General features: G+C 43.5%; 1 protein-coding gene across 2 annotated transcripts in view; it reads right to left on the bottom strand.

Annotated features, from left to right (window-relative positions):
• Positions 1-20,250, bottom strand: part of GFOD1 (glucose-fructose oxidoreductase domain containing 1) — a 63,514-nt gene that overhangs the window by 24,052 nt on the left and 19,212 nt on the right. Inside the window, exon 1 of one of the 2 annotated variants that reach the window (XM_032181023.1) lies at positions 7,861-7,958. The exons of the other annotated variant lie outside the window; for it this stretch is intronic. Within the exon in view, the coding sequence (XP_032036914.1) occupies positions 7,861-7,876 (16 nt within the window). The 5' untranslated portion in view covers positions 7,877-7,958. Of the gene's footprint in view, positions 1-7,860; positions 7,959-20,250 lie in introns of those variants that run through there. 2 annotated transcript variants of the gene reach the window in all.

Here is a 20,250-nt window from a genome sequence, read left to right as displayed (position 1 = left end):
ATACGTAACAGCAAGTTAAGTATAGTTATAGTATAAAATAAGTATAGTTATAGTACAGGTATGCTGTGTGAGATCAGACCTGGTCAAAATTTACAATTTTGATGAATTAAAGGAGTCTAAGGTGTACCTTCATAACGTATGCTAGTATGTGTACAAGTGAGATAGAAAGGTGACTGAGTTTAAAACACACGCCCGGTTGCCTACATACAATGCAATCAGATTTTCTTCTGAGAGGTGGAGTTCTCCAGAGGAAGGTGCAAAACATCGAACAGTGAGACACCGGAGAAGGTCCCACAAGCACTACACAAAGCTTTAAAGCAACCCCGGCTGTGCCAGTGTCACAAATCTGTCAGCATCTTTAAAGGCAGCTCTGCAGCACAAGAGTGACATGAATTACTCTATTAATATACAATGACTGCTCCAACCACGAAAGCAGTTGCTTTCTGCCTGGAAGATGACCCAAGGGCCAAAAATTAAGACAAAAATTCATGGCAAAACAACCCAATAACATGTATTGAGCTCCTCGGGATTTTCCAAGTGGCCATAGAGAGGAACTGACAAAAATGAGAAATTAAATGAAATTTTATCTACAGTCCGTCACCTGAGAATCAAGAAACAACGAATACCTGTTGTAACTTATCCTTGTGGTCCACAAGGACAGCACTCATATCAGAGAATAGAAAGAACTACAGAAGAAAAGAGGGAATTCATTCACTAACACAGCTTGGTTGGACACGGAAGATTTGTGACCACACAGTGCACATACACAAATGTGTGTGTCCATGAAAGACCTGAACTGCAGAGGAGAAGAAAAAGAGCAAGATTGCCACAAAAGCTGCCTATTCTTTTGACTTTATAAATTTTATAAACTAGTTTGGGAGGAGGATAAAAGTTCTATTTTTTATTTTCCACTCAAAAAAAGCGAGTCACTTTATTTGGGTCACCTCTGCCTACATGGGGGTAGATTTCCCTTTTGCAAAGTTATCTTAGTTATTTATAAGATCTCTGAGTACTTTCATCATTACCAACCACAACATCCTGCAAAACAGGAGATAATCATTAATGATTTGTACAGCCAGTGAAAAGAGGCACAGAGAGAGTACAAGTCCTGCATTCATTTCTGCTACCTTCTGCCATCACAAATTTAAGCATCTAGCCTAAATTAATCATTTGAGACTCCTGGACTCAATCGACAAAAATACACACCTCCAGAAGGCTGTTTACCTTATCTAATTTAGGCAACATTTTAGGATGGAGCCTGCCTTTCCACCATCTACCAAGACAGCCTTGGTACCCAGTCAAGACTAGACATGTATCTTTTAAACCAGATGCCTAAGCAGAGACTGTCTAAAGTTAACTGAGACAGGCTTCCACTATAAAGGACACAGAATATCAGCTGCAGGACAGAGAAGCTAATTTGCATCTCCCAGCTCTCAGGCTAATGGGCAAGCTATTAGAGTGTCCCTTCCTCATCCGCATTATTTCATAATGCCTATTTGTCGCTTTTGTGCCTTGTCACAGAGGACATCTGTAAAGAGAAGAACAGTTGAAAGTCACTCGCATGGGATCTGTTCAAAAAATGTAGGCTTTTCATTCAAGGTTTTGCTTACAGGATGCCTGCCTCCCAAAGCCCACAGCGTTTGTGCCAGTCCTTCATGCCCAGTGGGAGTCACTGCAGGGCTCGACAGTGCTGGGGTGCTAAAGCTGGACTGCTCAGACGTGCAGTGCTCCAGTAGGTACACTCAGCTGGACAGCTGAAAGGATGATGTCTGGCAAGTCCAATAGTAAACAGAGATCGAGAGTTCAAACTCAAGCCTAAAAAGAGAACTTGGAAATGCTAACCCATATTGAAGTGGTATATTCCTGTGTCTTTGCCGATGCTTCCATGCGAGTTAGCCAAGTGCATCTCAACAGACACAGAAAGATGCTCATTGTAGGCAGAGGCCATGAAAAAGGTATCTGGTCCAAGCTGTTGTACAATTTGCCTTCCTAGCTGGAGACATTTCAAGAAGAAATCTGAAGGGTGGATCAGGCAGAGAATGCACTGAGGATTTATTTCATCAGTGGGGAAGATGATGTATGGGCGGGCTGAGCTGAAGGCCATGACAGCACTGCAGTCAGGCTCTGCTGTTCTTCTCTGCAACATCCCTGCATCTGACTTATTTTCAATAAGCAGCTGCTGCAAAAATCGAAGCTCTGTTTAAATGACAACTCTGTTAAAGGGGCAGATGGTCCTACAAGCAAATGTTTCGCTAAGGACTGGGTAGGTATCATCAAACTCCTTTCTCAATGACTCAGAAATGACAGCTGATGTCCCAGGAGATATTTCACAGAGCTGCTGTACTATGTACCCAGGGGGCCAGGAATATTCCTGAACATGACTTGACTTAAAAATATAGTGAAGATGGTTGAAACACAAGCCTGTCAGTATGGTTAGAATATTTGGTAGCAGCTTTTATGACAGCCATGGATGAAATGTGCCACTTTTGGAAGGCAGCCAAACTTCTTATACATGGGAGTACAGCTGCACCATAAAGCCTCTGTAGCTTTTTGGATAGATTACCATTCATAACAAAGTGGGAAAAGGCAGAAAAATTAAACGAGGAATATGCCAAATGGATCATATTTATCCTAGAAAAGTGCTGATCTTTTTGAAACACTGGAAGTGTGATTCATAAGACAAGTTTTACTGGACAAAATTTTGATTGTAAACTAGCTCTCCTGTTATCTTGACAGAAAATTTTGAAATTCAAACTAAATATTGATTTATGTCGTCATTTCTCCCTGCACACAAGGATTTCAGAATCAAGTAATGCAATGCCTTTCACATGTAATGCTTTTTGCAGTTTTCTCCTTGCCAATTAGAAGATCAAACTTAATATCCTCAATTATTTATAACTTCCAATAAAAAACATGGAGACTCTTGGAGCATAGGTCAAGAGGGTAGAACTCGACAGCTGATCTCTGCCAAGAGCTAAGGCCTCTAATGCTTTCAAGAAAACACCTACCAAAATCATCGTACTACTATCCTGGTTCAAAGTGTGCAAACAACATTCAGAGGACACAGAGGTTGAAATTCACATCAAGATGATCACCCAGTAAGAAAATGGGTTTCTTCACTGTTCCAGAGGGAAATACCAAAGACAGCCACGACACTGCTTACTGTGCAAAGTTAACCCTCCATCTGCAGGGAGCAATGGCACATAGAAGGTTGACAAAAACGCTCATTACAAAACCGATCACTAGATTTAAAAATCCACGTGGCCAAGCCTAAGGACCTTCGGGTTTATTTCTGATCGTAACCTACATAAACCATTCTCTTAGTCTAGCTATGAATTTTGTACAACAAAATTCCTGCAGTTCTTCCGCAGAGGTAAGCTGGTCTTTACTCTTCCTTTTTAAGGCATTGACATTTACATTGGCAGAACACAAGGCTACCCAAAAAACCCTTACGTCCAATATGCACGTGTATGTACACAAAGAAGCATTGCGGGTTCAGAGGCAACAATGCTGCTTACTGCCAAGAATAGTCCCTGCAAATTGATCTTGGCAACAACACAGCTGGAAATGTTTGCAGGGCTAGGACCATGTGTTAAACCATTGTGTCCAGAAACTGTGAGGTAGTACTGTCTTATTTTGACCCACCCTATCTTTGTTTCTTCTCTAACATGCCACTCATATTTACAGGATGAAATAGAAAACACACTACAAACTGCTATTATTTTCGTGTTTTTACATTGACATATATTTGCATGCCAACATCCAGTGAGCATTCAAACTGGTAGCTTTGGTGGTTCTTCTGTGCAGTGAATTCTGTAGGGTCTTGGTTCCACCTGCAAGCTCCATCTCTATGAAGACCAAGGGCCTCCTGAGTATTTCTGCTTTCTGCATTTAAAGAAGGATGAAGCACAAAAGTTACACGGATGGGCAACTATGCTAATTAAGGGGACAGAGGAGATGCTTTATAAAGAGACTGAAAAGTCTGGGAGTCTTTTGCTTAAAAAGGAGAAGTCTGACAGGGGATATGATCAAGGTTTAAAAAATTATGAATGCAGTGGAAATAGTACCCATAGGACTGCTTTTCGCTGCATTTAATAATGTTAGATGCAGGACACATTCACCTAAGCTAGCAAGAAACCAAACCACTTAAAATTGTTTAAAAAATTAATAAAAGAAGGCACATTTCTACTGAGAGGGTAGTGAACTTCTGGAATCTGTTGCCACAGCAATGACCTGCAACATCTGCCCCAGGCAGACAGCATCAGAAGGTTCAAAAAGGGATCAAACAAACCCAGGGACAATGGGTCCATGAACAACCAGCACAGGCAGGTGTGTTCCTGATACCACACCAAACACAAGAACTGTGTCTGCAGGAGACTACTAGGGAGAAGACTGCAGGCAGCAGCCAGGCCCCTGCACTGTCACCGAACAACATATCCAGGTCCAGATGTGAACCCAGGCATGACACACTTGGGTGTTTCTTAACCTGATTATGCTTGATTGCTAGGGGGCTGCTAGTTTGGGATTGATTGTCACAGCAACCGTAACTCACTTGCAGTTGTGGCTGTTCAAGAAGTCTCTGTCAATGGGCATCCATAAAGGCAGCAGCCAATATTCATGAAACCTACTGAAAAGCAAGGCTATAAAGTTTTTTTTTGTTTTTGTTTTTTGTTTGTTTGTTTGTTTGTTTTTTGTTTGTTTGTTTGTTTAGTTTTTTCTTTTTTTTTTTTCTTTTTATCATTCTGCTAGGAGACAGGCTTATACCAGAGCAGTCTGAATAAAGTTCATTCCTACCCTCGAGCGGTCCACACAACAGCCGAGCTTTGCAGGAACACATGTTCTCTGTGGCACAGCAAGCAGCATCAGGATGACATTGGGAACAGTAATTACAAACATGCCTGCCAGGCCTGGAGCTCACATGCTCTGAACAATAAGAGCAGGAGGACACTGGGAAGGAACTCCAACAGATGTCCAATGACATGGAGGAATAGCTCGCTTGCTGACTCCATCACTGCTTTTCTATTGTAATAATTACCTGGCACGCAAAGCCTTTGTACAAGCCTGACACCGTCCGTCCTACAAAGGAGTTGTTTTATGCTTAGTGGCCTTCCATACAGATGACTGGCATCAGTGACAGGAAGAATGATTTTTGTGTGGCTCTCCTCATTCTTATTTTAGCTATCCTTCTTCAGCATGTAATCTCTTGGCATAATGCTAGGGGCAAAGAATAGGTCAGTGGGAGTCTTATTGCAAAAGACCAACTCAAGAAAACTTCAGCTTAAGTTTTAGGAAAAATCATCTTAGAGTCATACCTCTTGTTTGCTGTCTACATATTAAATGGATCTTCAAACTTTGGCTCCATGTGTAATTTGGTCATATGAACATACGTGTGAAGCCAATTTGTTTAAGCTGAAGAACTTTACTATTAAATCCTGACAGACCCCGAGACAACAAAAAAGACTGACTTCTGCATCATCTGTGAAAGGACTGTGACCCACATAACTGAAAACTCTGATTCATCCCACTTTGGACCATCTTAAACCTCCACGGTTTACTGGCTTGTACTTGTGGTTTTTTATTTTGTGTATGTGTGTGTGTGTGTTTTTGTTTGTTTGTTTGTTTTTTACTTTACTGGCTTGTACATGTGTTACATTAAGAAGGATAAACAAATAAACACCTCATTGCTTTTGGGTACAGAGAATGTTATTTAAATTATCTGTGAAATTGGTGACCCTCTGCTGTCATCATCATCAATAGTTCACATATTCTGTGCTATAGATGGAAAACAGTATAGATGGACAAAAATTCTCCTTTTTTTTTTTTTTTGTTCTTCCCATTTGCTGTTTCCACATTTAAGGCCACCATATGCATTATCGGCCCACCTCCCAGAAGTTTCTGCAGGGTTTTCAGACAGCAACACTGGCAAGAAAGACATCTTAAAAATAGAAAAATGTGGTAAATAACATACGCTAAGGTAGGACCTGCTTTCTTCTTCCACTTTATGGAAGTTTGCATTGGGTTCCCATGTGCAGAACACAGCGCAAATATAATAGTCAATAATCCAAAAATAACACCCACAGGCAAGCCTTTTAACCTGTTTTCTCCAAGTTGACTCAATTCCCAGGGGACAGTGCCCCTTCAGTACCAGGACGAGATCCTCCTCCTTCCCATCACAGCAATGCCAGTGTGTAAAAAGAGCTGCCATCCTCTCACGCCATGCAATGCTTGTTGCCACCCACTCCTCCCACCTCACAGCTCCTCAAGACACTCATTTCTGTTCCCAGAATATATCTTCCAGACAGAATCAAAAGTGATTTACATCTCAGCAGGAAGCCTACGTTCTTCCAGACACTATTGGCTTGGTTCCCTTTGTTTAAACAAAAGATTTTCCCAAAAGCTGCATGGAGGAAGGGGCTCTTTAGTTGTTTTGTTCTGTGGTTTGCTTACACAAGTCTCCTGCTGCAAGTATGCAGGGCTCGCACTGAGGCTGCTCTAGCTGGAAGAACAGACAGAAGAAACCTCCTGATGATTGAACATGTATTGTTCAAATGGATATGAGGTGATAGATAATTTGCTTCTGCCTTGCTTCGCAGGCTCTTACAAATGTGCTGCCCTGAAAATGCTCTAATGTTGAAAGCTATGCCACTAGAAGAGCTGGATGGCTTCATGCTATTTCTTTCTTCCAGCATCAGAATATGTTTTTGCACTAAGATTTAATTGATTTTGTTTAACCTACCACTTCCTCCTGGCTTGTCTTTGTGCTCGAGGTCATAAGGAACATATAAAATTACGGACTTGGAATACAGTCCTTTGGCCTTGAAAGGAGACTACAGATGCTACAGGAAAATAAATAATGAATTCGTTTAGGTCACTGACCTTCTGAATACAGCCTACAATGGCAAACCAGGGAAGGTAAGAGGATGAATGCTGCTCAAGGCTAAAATGCTTTACAAAAGCTACCATAATCCAGGGCTGACTAAATCATATGGTTCTACATCCTGCTAGTCCCTGTATTACATGAAAGCTTCCAAAGAGCAAACAACCATCACAAGAAACAGGGCCAGCTATGAAAGTCCCAAAGTATTCCTGTTCCCTGAGCTCCTGCCAGGCACTGTCTCCTTCTACAAGTGATGCCTTGGATACAGAGAAAGTATGTACCAAGGAGGAATGCCATGTGGAAGCTGCAAGCACTGCCCAACTTAGCTTACCAAGAGAGAAGAACCAAATGCCAAACCCCTCCAAAACTGTTTTGGATGCTGCCTGGGGCAGCAGGCATCAGCATTAAAGCTGGGGTCTCACCCAGCCACCCACCTCCTGTGCAACACAGCCCACGGGGCAGGGCACCAGAAAAGATGCGGCACAAAAACATCTTTGCTGTGACATAAAGCAGGGCTCTGCGAGCTGAACACATCAGAGCTGCTTTTGCACTAACATTAATTTCTCTGTTTAGTTACTATAGCAAAGCATTTCTTGGCAATTCACAAGAAGCCTTTGTTGTCCGTTTCCCAGCCTCTCCACATCTGAAGGGCTGAGCTGATTCCCCGTGCACAGTAGGCCTTTTCATGCCATGCACAGACCGGTTATCACAAGAGACAGGGCAACCCAAAAGCTGAAGGGGAAGACGTTTTCGTTTCAGCACCTAGATAACACACAAATAATGGTAAGCTTCTGCGAGCAAAAAGCGGGAACTGCGGGCAAAGCCACTGCTGTGTTTTCTTTTTCCCAATTTGTTTCCTGCTGGATCTCCGAGAGCGCAAATCACTATGCTTGGTAAAAGCTCTACAGTCTTTTTGTTCAAGAGAAAGAATAAGTTAGTTCTACTGTGCCAAATTCTGGTTTGGAAAATTACCATTTACCTACCCGTGAACTTCCCCATAATGACAGCAAGTGTAGCACTCCCTCCCCTGACTCAGCGAGCATGGGCAGCGCTCCTTTGTGCCTTTTGACAAGTAGCACCTCTCAGCTCTGCAAAGCCAGCAGTTCAGAAATTGGTGAATGAGCTCCCACTGTCCGTGGAAAAAAAAATAATAATGAAAGATCAGAAACGCCCTCATAAATCCCAATGCGCTTTACAAAATATGTGTTTGTCAGATTCAAATGAATTATGAGAAGGATTCACACCGAATGCAATCCACAGAAGTGTGAACTGTAACAGCAGGATGTATTTAGTTCTTGCGTTAAAGACTGAAATGCCACTTGACACCTGTTTTTCCCACAAAGATGTGTCCTTACATCTGCAAGCTATAGTGCAAAATTCCAGAAGTGGCCTTCCGTTTCTGTGTATCCAGAATAATTAACCACATAATTGGAAGAATACATCTCCCTGGCATAGAGACGTGGATAAGGGAACTTCAGAAAACCCAGCTTCATAAAGCCCAGCTTGAGAAAGCCCAAGATCTTCCAAGGTTGTGGTGATGCTGCCAGCCCTGCATAGCTCTGCGCTCTCTGGACTCCCAGGTCCCCTGGCCATCTGGCAAATGACAGGCCTAAACAGATTTTTTTTTCCTGTATTTTCACATCCAAAGATTGGAAGGAACCATCCCATCATTTCAAAATGCTATCCACAGACAGTAGTTATTAGTTGCTTTCTGAGACTGGACTGCACTGTAAGAACAGCTAGCAAGATGCCGCAATGGTTAGTAATGACAGGATTATTAAGGCAGGGAAATGAGCAGCTATCATGATGAGGTGTTAGGACAATCGCTCATTGAGATGGCCCCTCTGTTTTGTTTTTTTTTTGATCTAATGAATGCTACTGACCTCTTACAGGGCTCAAGCACCTGATCATATTTTATTTTATTTATTATTTTTTGCTTGCTTTAGCCTGATGCCTCTTCATAATGAACAGGAAATTGCAACATCAAAATCAACACTTCTAGGAACAGACACTGATATTGGATGACTCTGAATTTAAGAGCCCACCACAGGATCCTGCAGCGCTGTTGTTTCAGGTTTTTTGAGCGATTAAATGAGCAAAAGTGTTCCTTTAGAAAGGAACTCCATTGCTAGTGGAGCTTGGTTTGTAAAAGTGGAAGCTACCAGAAATGCCACGGAGCTGCCTGGGGACTCCATGTAAAACATACCCAGATATCCTGGCAGCAGGTTGCAATTCATCAGTCTAAGTATCAACAGACAGACAAATGGACAGAGTCATCTCTGCAAGGCCAGTCCCTACATAACAGAGCTAGTGACCTACAAACCCACGCTTTAACCACAAACCGTACCTCCCTTTTACTCATTAAGTCATCCCCTGTGACTGTCAGTGATGATACAGCATATTCCTGCCAATTCTCCAAGGTCTTAAATGACTCAACTTCTTTAGTTTGTATGTGCAGTGACACTTTCCATGACTATATTTAGTTTTAGAGAGGGTCTGGAAAAGTGATATCACATGGGAATGAGGAAGTATTTATCCCCCAACTGGAAACACATGATGATGATGTAAAGCTACTATTTGGAGAGCTCTATTTATACTGTTGTTTCCTGAATCTAACGTGACTCAAAGAATCTCCGGACACAGCATGGTAGCACCCACTGCTGTATTTTGCTGCGGCCACTGACAAAGTTTCACAAAAGTTTGACTAACAGCAAGCTGCCACTGCTCTGTGAAGCAAGGTTGAGCAACAGATGCTGAGGAAGACTCACCCATCTAAGAACATTTGCTTCCTGGGTAAAAAATAGCATTTGAACCTGTTTTATTTGGTTGAGCTTTTCTTCCTATGACTTTAAGTCTCCTGACTCATGAGTCAAACACCCTCTACAGAAAAAAATAAAATAAAATAAAATAAAATAAAATAAAATAAAATAAAATAAAATAAATAAAATAAAATAAAATAAATAAAATAAAATAAAATAAAATAAAATAAAATAAAATAAAATAAAATAAAATAAAATAAAATAAAATAAAATAAAATAAAATAAAAAGATGCAAAGCCTATATACAGACATGTAAGGGGAAAAAACACCTTTGACAAATTCCCTGCCACAATGAATCCTCCCATCAGTGACTTGGTCAATGGATTTAAACTCTGCGTAATTAATGGTAGACCAGTGACAGAACTATATGGGAAACACCTAACAACCACCATATAATAAATACACGAGGACAGTTAGTGCAGAGTGAAATCTGATTTCACGAACTGTTGCTTGTTGTGATTTGTTTTAAACAGACCAACAGCTGCTTTCACAAAGACAATTCCTCCTGCTTCTTGACAAGTCAGGCATTTCTATGATCATCACTTTTTAGAAGTACTCCCTCTAAGGCTTATAAAGGCAGAGGAGATCCAGCTGCAGAACAAGTTCCCAGGAGTAAATCTTGAAAATCTGGCCTGAATGTTTCCCAAAAGGACCGCTGACCTTTTTGCTAAGACAAGAACATGGTTCCAGTTAAGGGAATGATCTTCAATTACTTCCCCTTCTTTTTACTTTTAAAGAAACGAAACAACCAGAGCACAACTCTGTACTCTGAGAGCAAGCAGACAGAAGCTCCATGGCCATGACTAGACTGATATAGCAGACTGAGGAAGAACAGAGAAAAAGAAGTTGGGAAGAAAAACAAGAATCAGAATTTCACATCTACGAGTACCAGTGATCTGCAATGACTTTAATACGCTATGTGGATCTTTCTCTAACATGATCTTCTATTTCTAGGCCAGCCTTGCTCCCGGAACTCATCCGTATCTGTAACAACTGGATTACACTGTACACAGGACTGGTCTCTCCACCAGCGTGTGGGTAAGTCAGAGCACGAAGTGACACGCTGTCAAATTGAAAGCCATTTCACATCCGCTTTGCACAAAGCAGCCACATGGAATAGTGAATCAAGCCATACTAGTAGTTTGCACTTGGCTAAGAGTTTATTCACCTCTTCCAAAGTTTAATATTTATCGAAATCACAAGGTGACTGAATGATGCTACACTGCTCAGTTCTTAAGGGCAGAAACTCCCAGTGATTACAGATACAAGCAGGATGCCTAAGTACAAAATAGGAAAAATGAAGGGGGAAAAAAAGAGAGGCTCAGTAACGAGGGGATCATAGCAATTACCTTCCTCAAAAGAGTTTTCTTTTTGCCTCGGTCATGCCAGGAAGAGGTAAATTTTTTTCTAAAAAGGGAAAAAGAGCTGGGATAAGTTTCCACCAACACCTCCAAAATATTGTTTAAACTTCAGGACAAATGGGAAATAAGGACCAGCTACCTGAAAATCCTCATGTTGCTGTATCAGTGAGCAGTCCTCAGTGATCACAAACAACCAAGGGAGCCATGCAGCCCTGGGTTCTCTCCAGAGACACCATGGATGTAAAGGGTCCCCTGCTACCGCCCAGAACAGCCTTACATGTACATTTCTGCTTTCACAACAGCTCCCATGCTAGCCTCCAAGCTCTTTGCTGGGCCACCCATGCTCTTTTATCTTTTATATATCTATGAAGATGTAAGCGCCACCTGCAGGCAAGATCACAGCCAGCCAGCACCTGAGTAAACTCCTTAGGACAGACTGAGAGGAGTAACAGAGCAAATTTTGTATTTTAACTGGGTGTAGGCTGACTGAAGATTGGTTTCTGAAACATCTGCTTATTTGCTTCTTCACTGTGAAGTATGGCTTTTACATCAATATTGCATTTTCTCAACAACTGCATGCAATTGGTAAGTGTTTAGGGTTTTACATTAAGAAAAAGCTGCATGTGTTTCAGTCTTCAGCAAATAGTTTCCCTTGTTCCCAGCCCCCTTTTCTTTTAAGTTCTGGCAATCAAAAATTTCAGACAGTTACAAAATGCTTGCAATATAATCACAACCAGAAGATCCCCCTTAGCCACAGCTCGCTTGCTAAGCAATCCCACACCCCAAAAATATAGTCTAGAAAGATAGAAAAAAAGAAAATTACAATATCAAACCCACTTTTGTTACTACTGACATCCTTAACAGAAGAAAAAAACACTGCACTCTGATAACTGAGCAGCAGTGCTGGCAGTGAGTGATTAATTGCCATATACCTTCCTTGTCTCTTTCCTGTCACACAGTTAATTCAATTGTTTTCCAAAGAGTGCTAATATAACTGCTGATTACTTATATTCTGTATTACAGAAACACTGTAACATCATTAAACACACATCATCCAGCAGCACTAATGTGACTTGACAATACTACAACAGCATTAATGCAATTGTTCAGGTTTTCTCCTGAGACATATGAAAGCCTTAATTTTTATGATTGTCCAGACCTGATTTCTCTTGCTTTACTCATACACTCCTTAACACTCTCTCCAATATTCTGTGGTCCTGTTATCTACTGTACCCTGAGCAGTACCTGTACCTCTGCAGTTCATCTCCAGATGATCTTACCAGCAAATGATTTCAGTTGTATCTGAACTGATGATGCACAGATGAACAGCTATTTCCAGACTTCTCGCTTTCAGTGCTCAGAGAATTGTTGGTCTGTCTTTGGGACAGATCACCCAGAACTTCCACCCTCTGGCTCAAGCACAACACAGTAGAAGAAAATGTTTTACTTTCCATCAGATTTCACCTCTTCTTGCTTTACATCCTGGCAACAACTCAACTCAGCCCTGTATCACCAGCTGTCCCCTTAGACATGCACTTTTTTTTTTTTTTTCTGGTCTATTTTAACAGACAAGGTAGATGGGGCATCCTGCAAGTACTTTTTACACAGCGTCTCTGCAGTTCCTCCTTCCTCAGGCTGCTAGCACCTGACATTTCAAGTACTCTGATGTTGTTTTCTCAAGTCCTGATAAAGAGAAACATGTTCTCCCCTATCCAGAATGCTTCAGTAGAGATCACTTTCCAAGCCTGTCACTATCACCTCACTGCTGTCTGCACCAGTTCTCTTCACATACTTTTGCATCAAACATAAGCCTCTTATCTTTGGTTTCAATGCTTCCGTCACTTATCCTCACCCTATCTATCATTTCTCACTCACTACAGAGATATCGATTCCAGCTTCCAATCAGCCTGGGAAGCCTTCCACTATCACTCAACTCTCAGACCTTCCAACAAGCATTTTCATGCTTTCCTACTGCTACTGCCTTCCTCCTTCATTTTATTTTTTTGTGTGTAAACTTCTCAGTACCACCTTTATCAGACCTGACACCTGTCATGCAAAATGCGTAATGCTGTTGTCTTCTCTGTCCTATCCCATGCATCATCTATAACCACCTGTTATATCCTGATTTCTCTTAAGAGGAAAAGCTCTGCAGACAGAATCAGACTTCTGCTCTGTGCTGACAGTGCCCAGCAAGGTGGAGTCCTGCTCATGTGCCAGGTATGGCCTACAGTATGGCAACATGTGGCACAACAATGTGTGGTAATGCACAGTAACAGTGAAGACCTAATGGACAGCCACATGAATCTTGGCTTGTTCTGGATATAAGAGGTCTGTGTTACCAAAAGAGCTGAGAGGTAGAAGTGAGCAGACAAAATACACCACTATATTTGCTCATTGTGGTTATTTGGGTGTAAACCTGCAATTTTAAAATAAAATAAATATTTTAGAATGTGTATCATAATTTAATTCAGTTAGCTTACTAGTAGCCACCCTGAGAAACAGGAAACTAGCATAGTCTAAACTCCAGATTCATTCTTAAAACCTTTGCTAAACACTCACAGATTCCCCAGTCTGTCTGCTATGAAAAGTTATATTGTTAACATGCTTTATTTTAGTTCAGCTTATTTCACTTTTCTTACTGGAGTAAACCACACTGGTGTAAATCCATCTTTATAACCATATAACTGCACTGATATTAATGTTTCTGCTAGTGAGACTATTTCAGGTTTCATAGCAGCTTAACAAGGAAAAGTGAAGCCAAACTGTAGCCCATAGACTCATGAGGCTCGTGGCTCACGTGGCTCAGAGGCTGGTACCAGCACAGAAATCTTGGTTTTTTTGACCATGGGGCGCTTTACTCGGCACCCGGCTTGATGGCCGCAGACAGGTCCCTATCTCTAAGGGGAAAATGGATCCTGGGCTAGGAGGTGGCAGGGCTCATCAAGAGGGCTTTGAACTAGGTGAGAAGGGGGATGGGGCTGAAACAAGGCTTGTTAGAGCTGTGCCAGGGGTAACAATGGCAAGGCTGGGGGATAAGGCAATGGCCCAGCTGAAGTCCATCTACACAAATGCATGCAGCATGGGTAGTAAACAGGAGGAGCTGGAAGCCATCATGCGGCAGGCAGGCTACGACTTGGTTGCCATCACAGAAACGTGGTGGGACCACTCTCACAACTGGAGTGCTGCGATGTCTGGCTATAAGCTCTTTGGAAGGGACAGGCAGCATGGAAGGGGTGGTTGTGTGGCTCTCTATATTAAAGAATCTTTCGATGTAGTCGAACTCGAGGCTGGGAATGACAAGGTTGAGTCCCTTTGGGTTAGGATCGGTGGGGAGGCCAACAAGGCAAGCATCCTGGTGGGGATCTGTTATAGACCGCCAAACCAGGATGAGGAGACTGATGAGGAGTTCTACAGGCAGCTGACAGAAGTTGCAAAATCGTCAGCACTTGTTCTTGTGGGGGACTTCAACTTCACAGATATAACCTGGAAACACAACACAGCCCAGAGAAAGCAGTCTAGGAGGTTTATGGAGAGCGTGGAAGATAGCTTCCTGACACAGCTGGTTAGTGAGCCTACCAGGGGAGGTGCCCCGCTAGACCTTCTGTTCACAAACAGATAAGGACTGGTGGGAGATATGGTGGTTGGAAGCTGTCTTGGGCAGAGTGACCATGAAATGGTAGAGTTCTCCAATCTTGGAGAAGCCAGGAAGGGGACCAGTAAAACCTCTGTTTTGGACTTCCAGAGGGCCAACTTTGAGCTGCTCAGGACACTGGTTGGTAGAGTCCCTCAGGCGGTGGTTCTGAAGGGCAGAGGAGTCCAGGAAGGCTGGGTGCTCTTCAAGAAGGAAATCTTAATGGCTCAGGAGCAGTCTGTACCCACGTGCCAAAAGACGAGCTGGCATGGAAGAAGACCGGCCTGGCTGAATAGAGAATTGTGGCTTGAGCTTAGGAGAAAAAAGAGGGTTTACAATCTTTGGAAAAACTGGCGGGCCATTGAGGAGGACTGTAAGGATGTTGCAAGGCAGTGCAGGGACAAAATTAGAAAGGCCAAAGCTCAGCTGGAGCTCAATCTGGCGACTGCCGTTAAAAGACAACAAAAAATGTTTTTACAAATACATCAACACAAAACGAACGACTAAGGAGAATCTCCAGCCTTTACTGGATGCAGGGGGAAACCTAGTAACAAAAGATGAGGAAAAGGTGGAGGTGCTTAATGCCTTCTTTGCCTCAGTCTTTAGTGGCAATACCAGTTATTCTCTGGATACCCAGTACCCTGAGCTGGTGGAAGGGGATGGGGAACAGAATGTGGCCCTCACTATCCGCGAAGAACTGGTTGGCAACCTGCTACAGCACTTGGATGTGCACAAGTCGATGGGGCCGGATGGGATCCACCCATGGATACTGAGAGAACTGGCAGAGGAGCTGGCCAAGACTCTTTCCATCATTTATCAACAGTCTTGGCTATCGGGGGAGGTCCCAGTTGACTGGCAGCTAGCAAACATGATGCCCATCTACAAGAAGGGTTGGAGGGCAGACCCAGGGAACTACAGGCCCGTCAGTTTGACCTCAGTGCCAGGGAAGCTCATGGAGCAGATTATCTTGAGTGTCATCACGCGGCACTTACAGGGCAACCAGGTGATCAGGTCCAGTCAGCATGGGTTTATGAAAGGCAGATCCTGCTTGACGAACCTGATCTCCTTCTGCGACAAAGTGACACGCTTGGTGGATGAGAAAGGCTGTGGATGTGGTCTACCTTGGTCTACCAGCAAGGCTTTTGACACCATTTCCCACAGCATTCTCCTCAAGAAACTGGATGCTCATGGCTTGAACTGGCGTACGCTTTGTTGGGTTAAAAACTGGCTGGATAGCCGGGCCCAAAGAGTCGTGGTGAATGGAGCCAAGTCCAGTTGGAGGCCAGTCACTAGTGGTGTTCCCCAGGGCTCGGTGCTGGGGCCGGTCCTCTTTAATATCTTCATCGATGATCTGGATGAGGGCATTGGGTGCACCCTCAGTAAGTTCTCAGATGACACCAAGTTAGGTGCGTGTGTTGATCTGATCGAGGGTAGGAAGGCTCTGCAGGAGGATCTGGATAGGCGGGACCGATGGGCTGAGGTCAACTGTATGAAGTTCAACAAGGCCAAGTGCCGGGTCCTGCACCTGGGGCGCAATAACCCCAAGCAGAGCTACAGGCTGGGAGATGAGTGGTTAGAAAGCTGCCTGGCAGAGAAGGACCTGGGAGTATTGGTTGATAGTCAGCTGAATATGAGCCAGCAGTGTGCTCAGGTGGCCAAGAAATTCCAACAGCATCCTGGCTTGTATAAGAAGCAGTGTGGCCAGCAGGGCTAGGGAAGTGATTGTCCCCCTGTACTCAGCTCTGGTGAGGCCACACCTCAACTACTGTGTTCAGTTTTGGGCACCTCGCTACAAGAAGGACATCGAGGTGCTCGAGTGAGTCCAGAGAAGGGCAATAAAGCTGGTGAGGGGTCTGGAGAACAAGTCCTACGAGGAGCGGCTGAGGGAGCTGGGCTTGTTCAGCCTGGAGAAAAGGAGGCTCAGGGGCGACCTTATTGCTCTCTACAGGTACCTTAAAGGAGGCTGTAGCGAGGTGGGGGTTGGTCTGTTCTCCCACGTGCCTGGTGACATGACGAGGGGGAATGGGCTTAAGTTGTGCCAGGGGAATTTTTAGGTTGGATGTTAGGAAGAACTTCTTTACCAAAAGGGTTGTGAGGCATTGGAACGGGCTGCCCAGGGAAGTGGTGGAATCACCATCCCTAGAGGTCTGTAAAAGACGTTTAGATGTAGAGCTTAGTGATAGGGTTTAGTGGAGGATTTCTTAGTGTTAGGTCAGAGGTTGGACTCGATGATCTTGAGGTCTCTTCCAACCTAGAAATTCTGTGATTCTGTGATAATCTCACATATATGGTACCAACTATACATCTTAGTATTTGGGGATAGCTTTGGACTGTCGGGGTAGAAAACAATCATTCTAACCCTGCTTTTGTTTCTGTTACTGGGGAGCCTGGACCCTCTGTAGCAACGGTCCTGAACGCCTGAGATGCACAAGACATTTCTGCTGGATGAAGTATGCAGAAAATCTTCCTCATCTTCTGTGTGTTGAGAGGATGTAATCACAGCCAAGTGTGGTCCTATCTGCTGTAAAATGTCAAAGGCCTAATCAACCACCCAAGAAAACTTTTTGCTTTTCCAGACATATAAACCTAGCATAGATTAACCATCTCTGACTGTGCAAGATATTTTTAATCCAGGCTTTTAGGTGACTTAGCAGCACTGGCACGAGCCTGAATGGCATAAAGCATCAGAAGGGAATTTTACTGCAGCGTCTGCTCAAAACTACATAAGCTCTCAGTAACAGTCTTCCAGCATGCACCAGTGAAGTGGAAAGAGCTTTAGCATGGTTCATTTCCAGAATCTGAAATAAAAGTAAAGAACAAAGTCTGCTGAAGTTTCTCTATGTTTGTCTCACCCACTAAGGCTCCCATAATGCTCATAAACTAAAATAATTTTAAAAAGAAAAAAAAAAAAAAAAAGTGATACTTGAAGAAAGGCTCGTGTGCATGAAAGCTCGTTTTTCCCAACTGCATCCATCGGTCAACTTTCCATAGACCTTAGATCACCTTGGACCACTAATTGTACACTGCCGAACAATCAACTCATTTGTAGTAAATACATGGACATTGCCATGCACGCAGCTCTCCCACATGCTAATGAACTTCAGCAAATCGTACTCTTTCACATTAGATGACTAGAATCACAGAATGACCGAATGATTTGAGTTGCAAGGGACCTTAAAGACCACACAGTTCCAACCCCCTGCCATGGGCAGGGACACCTCCCACCAGACCAGGCTGCCCAAAGCCACATCCAGCCTGGCCTTGAGCACCTCCAGGGATAAAGCATCCACAGCTTCTCTGGGCAGCCTGTGCCAGTGCCTCACCACCATCAGTAAAAAATTTCCTCCTAACATCTAATCTAAACATACCCTCTTTTAGTTTAAAGCCATTCTCCCTTGTCCTATCACTGCACTCCCTGACAGAGTCCCTCCCCAGCTTTCCTGTAGCCCCCTTTAGGTACTGGAAGACCACTATGATGTTTCCCCAGGGCATTCTCTTCTCCAGGCTGAACAAACCCTTCAGCCTGCCCTCATAGGAGAGGTGCTCCAGCCCTCTGATCATCCTCATGGTCTTCCTCTGGACTCGTTAGAGTACATCCACGTCCTTGTGCTGGGGACACCAGAGCTGAATGCAGGGCTCCAGAGGTGGGGTCTCATGAGAGCAGAGCGGAGGGGGACAATCACCCCCCTCGTCCTGCTGGCCATGCTGCTTTTGATGCAGCCCAGGACATGGGTGGCTTGGAATTGAGGTAGGAATGGAAGCAGTCCTACCATCCCACCACCACCACCTCCAGTTTATAAACTCAATCCAGCTCACGCAGCAAGCCCAGTGGTATTCCCCGTGTTTTAACAATATGCTAAGCAGCACAATAACACCCTCTCTATTATCCTTGCCTACACAGGCCCCAACACATTTTAACTGAGATATTAATTTTATTACAATCTAAGTGGACATGTCTAAACAGGAGGAGCTGTTTTCCACATAGTGATGAATACACAACAAAATCCTACTGCAGACAGAGCAAAGCCATACTTTTAGCACTTGTGAGTTGATTACAGGAAAACCTAGCAAGTTGTCTTGGTAAGCCTGACAATTTGTAATCATTATAAGTTTTAATACATATTTTCAACGCTGTTTTCATTACTTTAAATACGTTAAAATTGTTTTCCTGCTTGTCATATTTCCATGTTCAGGGCCATGTCAGTCCTCAAGACAAAACCCCATGATTTATCTCAGAACAGGACGTCACTTTTTACCATCTCATGAAGATGAATGCATTTACTTCCACCCCAAACTGAGCTAGTTTGCTCCAAGGCAAACACACTTCTGAAAATTAGGTCATTTTTTGTGGTTCATCAAGCCCATTGTTTCCAAAAGTAAATAGCCATTATCCTTGCTGATTGCGTAATCACTCTCCTTCCTTAAATCAAGGGCTTTGAAGAGAGGGGAAAGGCTGCCTGGCTCAGATAGCCTCAGTGGGAAAGAACATCCAGCCTTTGTGCTCTTGCATTTGCAGGAAGACTTGCTCTTGTTTTTATTGCAGATATGTTGTGTTTTGTTTCCCAAGGAGAAGAATTATCGGAATTCAAGAGGATGAAGAACCACGGCACAACCCTCCAGCAGGGTATGGAAGCTCCCATACCACTCTTGTTGGCTGTTAAATTGTCTTGAACAGCAGCCTGAGGACAGCACAAGAAGCCAGATGTCAGGAAAGAGAGTAAAATTTGAGGAGAGATGTGCCCCAGGAGAGCTTGTGGATGTTGAAGTCTCTTGCTCTAGTTCCCTTCTTATAGACAGGCATTAAGATTCTCCACCAGATCTCCTAGCTCCAGCCAAAAGGCTGTGCTCAGCAATGCAGACTCACCTTTTGCCTCCACTGCTGTGGCACACCTCCACAGAGGAACACAATTCACATTGGCAACACAGAAAAAAGTTTTTTGGCTGAGTTTAAGTCACTTGCCAAACCAGCTCCTGGTAGAACGCTACATCTGACTTGAAAACGCAGTTTTGCAGTGCTTTTAAATCACTCAAAGAGGACATTAAATCCAGTAGCCCAGGAAAACTCAGTGCTGGCTTCCCTGCTCCCACCAGAGCTAGGGCCAACAAGGCCGAGCACTGCTGACTGCTTCTGAAAAGCACATCCCAGGACCCGGTCCAAGCAGGCTGCATGCACTGGACAACTCCCGTTGACTTCTATGGACTTTGGCTCCATCCCAGGCCACATCAGCATCCCCCAGGTTTTAGTAATTTACTGCCCAAGAGCTCTCAAAGTTTTCAGTGACTCTGACTGAGCCAGAGTAAAATGTGCTGTTACTTAAGATTATTTTCATAATGCCTCTGGTACCTTTGGGAATTAATTCTTTTTCTCTCCACTGAGTAGCAGTAACTGAATGAAACAGCTGCTTTCCAAGGGCTACTTAAAAGACCCACGCTCTCATTTAATGAAGGGCTAGCAAGCAACAGCCGCACCAGATCATGTACTCTCACAGGTTTCACACCAAGCACAGCTTAATTTATCCACAGAATTTGGGCAGTTGAGTTAACAAGTAGGTGTGCATTGCT

Source organism: Aythya fuligula, chromosome 2, assembly GCF_009819795.1.
Source record: "Aythya fuligula isolate bAytFul2 chromosome 2, bAytFul2.pri, whole genome shotgun sequence".
Classification (NCBI taxonomy): domain Eukaryota; kingdom Metazoa; phylum Chordata; class Aves; order Anseriformes; family Anatidae; genus Aythya; species Aythya fuligula.
This window is presented reverse-complemented; position numbering and strand designations above follow the sequence as displayed.